At 39.5% G+C, this 10698-nt stretch overlaps 1 protein-coding gene across 1 annotated transcript in view; it reads right to left on the reverse strand.

Moving 5' to 3' along the window:
* The window catches only part of MSH3 (mutS homolog 3), a 110884-nt gene extending 100190 nt beyond the window's left edge, over positions 1–10694 (reverse strand). The window contains exons 1-8 of the mRNA XM_032206126.1: positions 10525–10694; positions 10132–10255; positions 8916–9139; positions 5340–5543; positions 3853–3969; positions 2970–3087; positions 1561–1706; positions 393–559 (exon numbers count right to left, since the gene is read on the reverse strand). Of these exons, the coding sequence (XP_032062017.1) occupies positions 393–559; positions 1561–1706; positions 2970–3087; positions 3853–3969; positions 5340–5543; positions 8916–9139; positions 10132–10255; positions 10525–10632 (1208 nt within the window). The 5' untranslated portion in view covers positions 10633–10694. The remainder of the gene's footprint in view (positions 1–392; positions 560–1560; positions 1707–2969; positions 3088–3852; positions 3970–5339; positions 5544–8915; positions 9140–10131; positions 10256–10524) is intronic.
* Between the last annotated feature and the right edge of the window lie 4 nt (positions 10695–10698).

Below are 10698 nucleotides of genomic sequence, written 5' to 3' on the forward strand. Positions count from 1 at the left end.
CAAACAACAGCAGACACAGAGCACCACTTTCAAATCCCAAAGGTGGGTGCATCAACGATAAAATAAAGCCAAAAAAAAAAAAAAAAAACAACAAAAACACGACTGGGAGTGTGGGATCAAGATGATCTAAATGAAAACAAAAAAAGTTCAGACCCTCTAATCTTTCACAGGCCTGAGACAGAAGCCCTGAATTTCAGTCTAAATACAAGTAAAGAATGAGTGTTCAGAACTCAGCAGGATCCAGGGGATTTTTGACCCAGCAGCAAACTACAGACATTCTGAAAATGGCTTTTAGGGAACTATACATCAATGCTTACCTCTGGATATAAACCCCATCAGTAGCTTAGATTTAATTAAAAACAAAAGAAAAAAAAAATCCCCATAGAACATACCTCATGGAGGTTATACTGTTGATGAGCTTTTCAGATTGATCTGACAAGCTGGATGGAAGTATTAGTTCAACTGGCTGCAGGCGCAAAAGCCGACTCTCTAATTCTAAGCGAGATGCACAATCCCGAAAACTGTCAAAAACGACTTCTCCTGTAGTTGGTTGGATTGCCTGTCAAATAAAATAATATATACACATTGGGTATTTAAAGTTTCAGGGAACATTTCAGTAACTCAAATTGTTAAGCCAGAAAGAAAAAAAGTTGTATATAGTACAGAAGTTGCATAGCACCCTCACACTTAATGAAAGTGGAAGATCAAAAATGCAATTATGTTCTTCAAATCTATAAAGCAGCAAGTTTGAAAGACTATCACAACTTTGTGCTGGTAAGTCATAACAATACCTTGGAAATGTAAATGTGCTCTCATTACCGTCAGTCTGCCACTGCTCAACTCTTACTACTATCAAGAAGCATGCAAATCTACATCATTGGAAGCCTATGGAAGGTATATGCAATTCAGCATGGAAACTAATTGTCATCTTGGCCCGTGCTTTTTTTTGCTCTCTCCCAGCTGCAGTGTGACATTCAAATGCAACTACAATCAAAATAATTTCAAATTAATGAACTATCAACAGAATGGGCTTCAGTTATCACTACGTTTTGCCCATTAAACAGTTCTGGTTTCAATCTTTACCATAATAGAAAATACAAAGTGAAGTGTAAACAGTAAAAATAGAAACAGTCTCTTCCTCCATAGAAAGTTATTTTGTAGAGGAAAAAACTGCTCGCATGCTTTAAAGTATTATCTCTAAAAATGTTTATACTCTAAAGTTAGTTTACTAACAGCTTTCTTGTGTTTGGCTGCTAAAAAAAACACAGGTATGTTTTCAAGCAATATGGCAGCAATAAACTATCCCGTATATTGCTATTCCCAAAGTATGGATATTGGGAATATCCAGTTACCAAGTCCGAACCTACTGGGTAGTTTTCAGGTATTAAGCCATCACAATTCAAACACGGATGATATCTTACCTATACTGGACCCTGTTATAAAACAAACAAACTAGAAAAAACAAAACACGGTACAATACTGAATATAGGAAGACAACCATTCACCCCTAAGAAAAAATATATTAAAAACATAAAATACTAATTTCTCTGTGAAACTTACCATAATGCCTATAAGAATGTCACCTTTCCTTCTGTCTTTTACGTTTTCTCCATTTTCACAAATACAGAGGAGGTAGTTATCAGGGACGTCGGTTGTTACCTCTTCAACATCTACGGAATCATCTAGCTTCAGCAAAGGGTTCACATGTATCAAGTGTTAAAAAAAAAAAAAAGAAACAGAACAACAACGTTGCACACAGATTTGTGTGGATTATTCAGAAGTCCTTCTAGATTTAAGTCCTTCTCAACTAAATTTCTTAATAGCCTGCTAGACTGAAGGTTTATTTTTCTTTTATTAGTTTAACTCCTACTATCACTTTAGTGAATTTCAGGTAACCGTCAGCAGGAGGACTGAAGTCAGTGGTTGTGTTCATATTACATGCAATTACACGATGCAGATTTCATCAGCTCAGGCAAAGGCCATCTTCAACTATGTCTGTGGGTCTCCCTGTTCAAGGCAGAGCAGTTATGTCAAATGTTTAACTACCAGCAGATGCTGCACATGGGCTGCTCACCTTAACTTCACATCTGCAAACCACATGCACCTAACAGAGAGAAGGAAATGCACTAGCATGCAACAATTGAAAAGCAAGCATAGACTGACTTAAACGAAAGTTCACGTCTTAGCAGGAGCATTAGGTTAACTTCATTAAAAATTTGTTGCGTATCAGTCCACCACATTGGGTCATACTGCTGAGCCTGCTTTCATCAGTTTGCCAGTCACTGCAAGAGAGTTTGTATGTACACTGGAAATCTGCGTCAAAATCCTGGGACTGTGTAATCTGCCTCCATGATCTGTGCCCTAAGTGCAACCCGACAGGCATTAATCTAACAATCTTTTTAGCTCTCAGTATCTACTAAATGCGAGCTTGAGATATTACAGAAAAAACATGACAGAGGCAAGGCAGAAGTCAGGAAAACAACTTCAGTGGTCAAAAGATGCTTTCATCTCCTTTTTGCTTTTTCTTTGTTACGACAGCCAGGAGTTAATTACCTAGTTTTATTTTTTTACAGCCTAGTGGTTTTAGTACCCTCTTTTTACTTAAAGCAAATTGTTGATACCAAACAGTGAATTCTTCTTCCTTGACAGCCTTATGAACTACTAATGCTGCAGTTCTCTATCTGGTCAAACACAAAGCTGAAGACGAGACCTTGAAGAACACTGCAGACTTGGAAAGTCTAAAAACAACTACAGAAAACACAAGCTCTGCTGTTTTACAACAAAACTAAGTCCCTGAATAAATTCGTTGTAAAGTCTGGATGATGTTTCATGACAACATAAAATTAAAGGAGTTTTATTCCCTGTCAGCCACTAAGCACCCATGTTCTGTCCAGGTGATAACACTGGTTTTATAGCACCTCATACATCTATGATTAGATTCAGGAAACAAATTCATTCAAAAAGGATATCTTCTCCAATAAGTGTAGACTTTGTATAGAGAGCAGTCAGTTTCCGGCTGAAGAGAGAGCTTTTGTTTTCTCCAGCAGCCTTCAGTGCTGCAGTTTCCATTTGTTTTATTACTCCAACCTAAAGGCACACAGGAAAGAAACAATATTAGTTCCTTGATTTTAAATGTTGTTTTTTTTTAATAAATTTGGTGATTTTTTAAGATGTGCAAACTGCAAGTGCATCACTAAAGCTGAATGGGAAGGGCAGAGGCTAGCATCAATCCTACCAACAAGATTAGGAAGCCACAGCCTTTTCTTTTATTCTCTCTATCCTTTTCTAACTGCCCTCTCAACTTCTTCCTCTGTGCTTCCTGCCATATTCTGAAACAAATTAGCTAGAGTTCATCACTTGTCAGAGAATGATTGCTGCAATCAATTTGAATTCAACAAGTCATCTTCTGATAAGCAGAAAGAGGGAGGTGTCAATAGAAAGCCACAAAGTTATAGGGAAGAGAACAACAGACAGAAAGAGAAAAAAATAGTATGGTCTGGGATGAGGAAAAGTAAGATGTGAGGAAGAAAAACAAACAAAGTACGCATATTTACCTTTACTAAGTGCAAAGGCTGGATAAAAAAATAACTAAAAGAACTGTTCCAGAATTGTTATAGAAAAAAATGAAGCTGTTTTTTAAAACAGCAGAGGAAGCTTTAATCAATTTGAATTACATGGCATTCACTATAATAGACAAATTGCAACAAAGGAAAAGTTAGCCATTTTACTTGCAGAAACATGTACTAATACATTTCCCACTTCTCAGTTCAAATAAGACTCTGGCACAATAACTGCAAGTTATTTCAGTGCTATCCTATACTGAACAGCATTTAATTAAAAGCCAGAGATTACCTTATATCCTTTTGCTACAAGTCGTCGCACATGGACAAACAATCTGTGAGTTGGTATACTGGCAGTCATAAAGTTATGATCCTGATGACAATAAATGTTTAGCTCTTTAGCTGCAATCTGCAACACACAAGAAAAAGAGTCAGACAGTAAGTAGTTCAGGTCATCCACACTAGTTGCAGTCACAACAGAAGTCCCGCAAACACAAACACATCAAAACGCAGTACAGGAGCTTGTTTCTATGACAATACCAATTCACGTTCACACTTAGAAGTCCACTGTCAAAATGAAAACATGACAGGAAAAAGCTCAGCATGGTGGGTCCTTCACCTTCCTGTTTTTACATCTTGTCACAAACAGGGGCTTCAGTATCACAGACTTCACAACAGATTATTACATTGCACCTTGACCCTTCCCACAGTGAGATAAATGACCCAAATACGGCATTCATGGTTTCTGCAATACAGCTCAACAAAATTTCAAATATTCTTCACAATACTAAAAAAACACAGACAGAACAATGTTAATGATGCTAAGCTCGCTAATCAACTAAAATACTGAAACATCATTATCAAACAGAAGTGGTGGCTAAATATTTCTAAGAAAATGAATAGCAACAGTTGTTGAAATACGACATTTTAATATATGATTTGTATTTGCTTTTCTGCCCTCAGCAAGAAGGTGGTTGCCCGGAACAGAGAAGGTGGTCTTAAACAGAAACTGCAGTTAAACACTGAATTGGGCATCTGGACTGTAAGTGCACTAGCAAATGAGTAGACAAATTAAATAGTATGAAGTTGGTAAGAATTAATTATTTCCCAGTAACCAAGCAAAGAGAAGCTTCTCAATGGTCTTAAGTGAAATAGCACGGACCAGAGGGTAAACCTTTTTGGGACAGACCACAAACAAAATGTGCATAAGCTATTTATGAACCATCACTTCCAAGTGCTGTTTGCTGTGAAGTACTTTCCAGTTCCTATAGATCTGGCATGTGTGGATGCAGCATCTGAATATGTTTCGTAACTGAACACATGTAACATTATGTTATTTTCTGTGGAGCTACTCTTCTTGCATCCAAGACATTCTCTGCACCCAGGCTGTATCGATTCATCTACTCTACATCATTTGCTTCACTGTCTTCAGAGCTGAAATATTCCTAGTAGATCTTGATCTGTGCCATGATAATGAATTCATCTGTAGAACTGCTTCAGGTTTAAGTCTGCCACGTAATAAACACTGGGGTGCTACAATAATTAAGTTCTCAATATGCAACCTTATGATTACAAAATAATAGACGCTGCTTTGGTTAAAGTGTATGTGTAATGACTAGTCTTACATTTAAGTATACAGAGATTTTTCATCTTATTTTCAAGTATTAAAAACACTCATACAATTCATGTCCCCAGGAAGCCTCCTTCTGGAAGCGGCCATAGACCTACTAAGACACTGACACAATGCAAGTATCTTTCCAAAATCCTGACAAAAATTACCTCTGCATCTTCTCCAAAGAAGCGGTATTTGTATCCACATTCCACACACAACACAGCATCTTTATACTGTTTCTTCATTTCTATGAACTGAAGTTCCAACGGAGTGTAAATGCTTTTGGTTCTCTTATTAAGATTTGTATCTGAAGTATTTTCATAGCTTTTAAGGGATGCAGAAAACTGACTAAGATCACAGCGTGACTCCTCCTGTAAATAAAAGATGGAAAGGAATAGTTAAGAATCATCAAATTAAATTCATCACCTCTCAGACCCTGACTCAGACTCACAATACAGCTAAAGATTGCTCTTGCAGTAAATAGTCTCCAGAACTGCAAGAAGAGTATTAAAGAAGTTATACATAGTACAGTTTATTCGGTATTAAAAGGTCACCAAAGAAAAAGATTTTCCATCACTTCGTCAACTTGTCTTCCAACAGTTCTTAGACACTTCAGGTGGAAACAAATCCCTCTCGTATCATGAGCACATATCAAGAGACATCCAGGCTGCAAAAACCTGGCAGTCTACACTAGCCACATTTTAAGAAAAGAATTACCATTCCAATTTACTGATGAGTAATTGCAGTGCAGACAGATTAATGATCCAAAAATCCACAGTAAATCAAAAAATAAACCAACTCAGTACAAGTCTGTTTGCTGTCTCAAGCACCAAAACCATGTTTCTTCTCCAGTCAGCACCATGCAAGTACAGCAAACATCCCAAAATTATTTATGCTTAAACAGAAAATCTGTACTACAATTTCTAACCCCTTAACAGTTAAGGCTTTGAGCCCACTTGCTCTACTGTTCATCACTTACATAAGTGAATAACATTATGTAGCCTATGTCAGCCAAACAACTTCACCTTTCCAAATTTGTTTAGTTCTGTATGGCAAGCACGGTGATGGATTCAGCCTTTTATTAAGTGCAGCAAACACCACCAATAAGGTGAGCTTCACTTCCATCAACGTTCCTTCTAAATTACATCACAACTTCATATATTAATAAAATTGGTTAAAAAATAAATAAAATACAAAGACTACCTCTCCACTTAAGTTTTTTAAGCACATGAGAGCACAAAACACAATTGATGAGACTGTGCAGTGAGTGTCTGTATCTGAAAATAAACCTGGCAAGTTCCATTTTCTAAAAAGTACCCCAGGTAGATTTCAAGGAAGAAAGTAAAACAGGTGTTTAGGAGCAACAGTAACTGGGAAAAAAGATCATGAAAATCACACACACTGGGTCATGGGAACATAAAAGGACACAGTCACAAAACAATGGAAAAGAAAGAGCAATTAGCTCTGATGTTAGCTGTGAATTGCAAAATTCCTGGAACTGCACACAGTCAGGAGATCACCCATTTGACAAGCAGACAACACAGCCCAGTGTTAGAAGACAGGTGCTATGCCTACAACTCAGATAGCATTAGAAGTCTCGATTATAATCCTTGGCCTTTTAATGCAAGCCCTATTTTGACCCTCAGTCTTCAGCTGTCTTCGATCCAAGGTCTGTGCCAGCACAGCAGTGTGACCTTGTCTCGTCTTATAGAGAAAATTGTTGTGAGAAAGCATGTGAAATAAAGCCATGAAAGAAGGTATGAAAAATAAAAACACATGTGGAAGTTGAGCTGTTGCGATGGTATTAAGTTAGCAGCTCAAGGAATTTGGGTGAAAAATGCTAACAGGAAAAGGTGATAACTCAAAGGAAAAAGCAGAACAGAAACGTCCAAGATGAGCCAATCCAAGGAAGTGAAGACAGCCCTTCCCCATCTGACTGCCTGGCCAGCACAGACTCAGCGTGTGTCATATAAAGAAACACAACAGCACTGCTTTGCCAGGCAGGTCATTAGCCCTCGCTGTCTAGTGAGCACTTGAAGTAATAAATGATTGCTCTTTACTTTTCCTTTGCATACACCTTGCAGACACTTTGCAGAGTCTCTCTGGAAGTGGTTGAAGCTGCCTTGTCATCTGGGAAGGGAGAGGTAAACTGCAATCATCATTTCATGTACAACTACCAATCGACTGGAAACACATGCTGTTTGACTACCAGCATCCAAGGATATGAATACGCAGTGGCAAGACCACTATGAAAAGCACACAGGTGTCACTGCATTGGAAGCCAACTCCGGCGTGGGAAGGGAGCAGTACTGCACCAGCTGATACGTGGAAGATTAACAAACACGTCTGTTCAAAGACAGAAACCTGATTCTGCAGAAACATCCATCCACCTGATGCCCACAGCTTGGTGGAAGGAGGGTTACACCTGCCCTTCCTGGCCAAACACACACCTCTACTGCAGTTACTGTAGCACACACATTTTTAACTGTGTATCTGTGCCATCACATACTGTCTCCAATGCTTCTAATGTCACAAAGATGAAAAGTATTTTACATGCTTTTTCCATATACGATATGTGTAAAACATATTTTTATAGTTCCTGCATCCAGAATTGGTTCTCAACACAGCTGTGAGAGATGCCAAGTTATATTCTTCACATTAAACTAACAGAGGCAGCGTCTGGTGTCAGTGTAACTGGATGGACAACGGGTCAGAAATTGAGAACTGCCAGACAGACAAGGGTTTGAAAAAGAGAGGAGAAGGAAGCACTTGTCTGTATTCACCATCAGACCACAGCTGCATAATCCCTCATCACAACATAAATTTATTGCAACAAGCTATTAATTTCACTCTTCTTCTTTTGGTCTGGTGTTCAAACAACCCAGGCACCACAGTTTCAAGATTACAACCTTGAGACAGGAAAGGTCAATCAGCTGTATATCCTTCTGCACTGCCACCAGATGTAAAGCTCAGTTAAGGAACAGTTTACTCCCAATGCAACAACAATGCAGTAAGTGTAGAAGAGCCTTTTAGGGCCTGAATACTTCAAGCTGAGCAAGGTGATCCCAAAAAACAAGTAGCCAACATACCAAATACACAAAGGCTCCCCTGAACGTGTTCACTCAACTCACCCACAATTAAAGGAGAAGCAAGATAACTCTTTCACTCTTACTGACTTGTATTTTAGGTATCACTACAGTAAGTTTTCATGGGAACTACCCGAATCTTCTGCACGTGAAAAGAAACACTGACACATTTAGTAGTTGGAGCTACTAGCGACTGAATTAAGCTACACCTCAGCAAAACCTCTGAATTATATTTTTGCAAAGACATCTCACAGGAATTTTACAGCCCCTGTCGGAACTGGTAGAACTGAAAGAAAGCCAAGCAAAGGACCACACTGACCATTTGTTACTACGATATTATAGGTTAACACGTAACAAGAGACATGCTGCCAGTGTTTATACTCTCTAGTCACTGCTTATTAACACAATGCAATGTTTAATGATACCTCTGAAGAACTGGGAGAGCCATTCTGCTCACTGGAGTTCCAGGCAAACATCCACACACAAACACTGGTCTACTGTGGTGCTAAACTATTTACTGACAGAAAACAAAATACTTAAAATGTAAAAGGAATCTTGCGCCAAAGCTTTCTTTTTTAAACCACAAAAAAAAAAAAAAAAAAAAAAAAAAAAAAAACTTTTGTCATCTGCACAGCACTGGACCAAAGCTCTACATACCTTCTGAGCAACCTTTGGGCTAGTGTCCCCACTCTGAAGAGGGTTTTTCAATTCTGAACTTCTCCCAATAATACTGGGACACTTTTCCAAATAGAGAGATTTTTTCTCCTGAAAACCATCCTCCCGGACTCTGTTGCATTGCTGGTCTGAATCACTGCTGAATTCTCTCAGTCTGTCTAGAGTTTGCAAACATATCCTGGGCTTTTCACACTTCTGAGGTTCTTCTTCGGTAAAGATACATAACAAAAAAATAGATTAGCAAATTATTTTCTAAAATATCTATTAGAATGACATCAATACGTAGGGAACTCCAACTTTTTGCTTAGTGTCTCTCTTCCCTCTCCTCTCCCATGGCTTCCATTCTGCCAACCTGACAATTGCGCATGCGATTAACTTGGTTAAATTTTCTGGAGAGTCAATGTTCCTCACTTGCATGCTTCTTCATTTGCGGAAAAAGAAGCAAAATTATTTTCTGAACTGACAACTGCAGAGCCACAAAATTAGCGAAGAATACTAGGAGATGAGTTATATTTTTCAGCATAGCTTTTATGCAGACAATGTTGTTAGATGATGGTGCCCTTAATGGTAATTCAAACCATCACACCCGTAAAACTGAATATAATACCTACTTAAAAAATATGTAGAGGACAACTCTTTCACAAGAATTGTACGTGTAATAAAGTTTACATTAGCTGACCTGTTTTTCTGCTAGCATAATTTGTTAAAATCTTGGTTCAAAGCCAGATGCAACACAGGCATTTTTGATGTACTCAAGCAGCTGACATTTCACAGCTCAGAGCACTGCACTGGAACTATTTACTCTGAGGTGGCCTTTAGGTACCTCAGTCACAGGCCAGGCTCCACACAGCTGTCAGGTGCCAGTCAACCTGCAGGCCGAGTCTAGAAGACGGGCTGCTAAACCAACTCAGAGAAGGAAGCTGTAGCCTTTCTGCCAGGACTTCACCAACTACACAACCTGTCAAAGCTGAATCAGTTGAAGGGGGTTTGCAGAATAATTTCAGAGCAAGGCTCAAACACCTAGCTTGTGAACCACAAACGTGTTTTGAAAGTACAGCTAGTATGCTTACAATGGCTCTCCAATATTTCTTGCAATCAACAGATGCTTCTTATATCTGCAGAGAATTATTTTAAGTTTGACAGTGAAAAAATGTTTATTGGATATGAATTCGTGAAGGTTTATTTACAGTCAACTCACTTTTACCCTGGGCCTTCAGTGTGTTAAAGATGTCATCCATGGTGCTCTGCCGCGCCTTGCTCTTCTTCTCACCTGGTTCATTGTTTTCAGACGGCGTCCTCCTTTTTACGCCAACTTCAGCAGCCTGAAAAGAGAAATAAAAGAGAGGAATTCAGGTAGGATTTTGATTTTTCCTTTACCAATCCTCTTTGAGGGGCAAGAACACACCTGAGAACTCCACGGTAAGATCATGCAAAATAGGAATTAACTAACGATATACAAAACCCTTAACTATTTTAAGGATCTACGCTGCTGTTTATAAAACAGGACCGTTTTATAACGGCTTTTTAACCGTTTTTATAACCGTTTTCCAGCTGCGCTGCCCCCAGCCCCCAGCCCCCCGCCGCCCCGCACCGGCTCCGCGCCGCTCGCCGCCGGCCCGAAGAAGCGGCTGAGCACCGGCTGGCGGCCGCCACCGCCTCCCCGGCCGCCTCCACGGTCCTGCCGCCGCCCCCGGGGCATGGCCACGGCACCGGGGACGGGGACGGGGACGGGGACTGGGACGCGGCCTCGGCCTGGGCCCGGCTC

This window comes from Aythya fuligula, chromosome Z, assembly GCF_009819795.1.
Source record: "Aythya fuligula isolate bAytFul2 chromosome Z, bAytFul2.pri, whole genome shotgun sequence".
Classification (NCBI taxonomy): Eukaryota; Metazoa; Chordata; class Aves; order Anseriformes; family Anatidae; genus Aythya; species Aythya fuligula.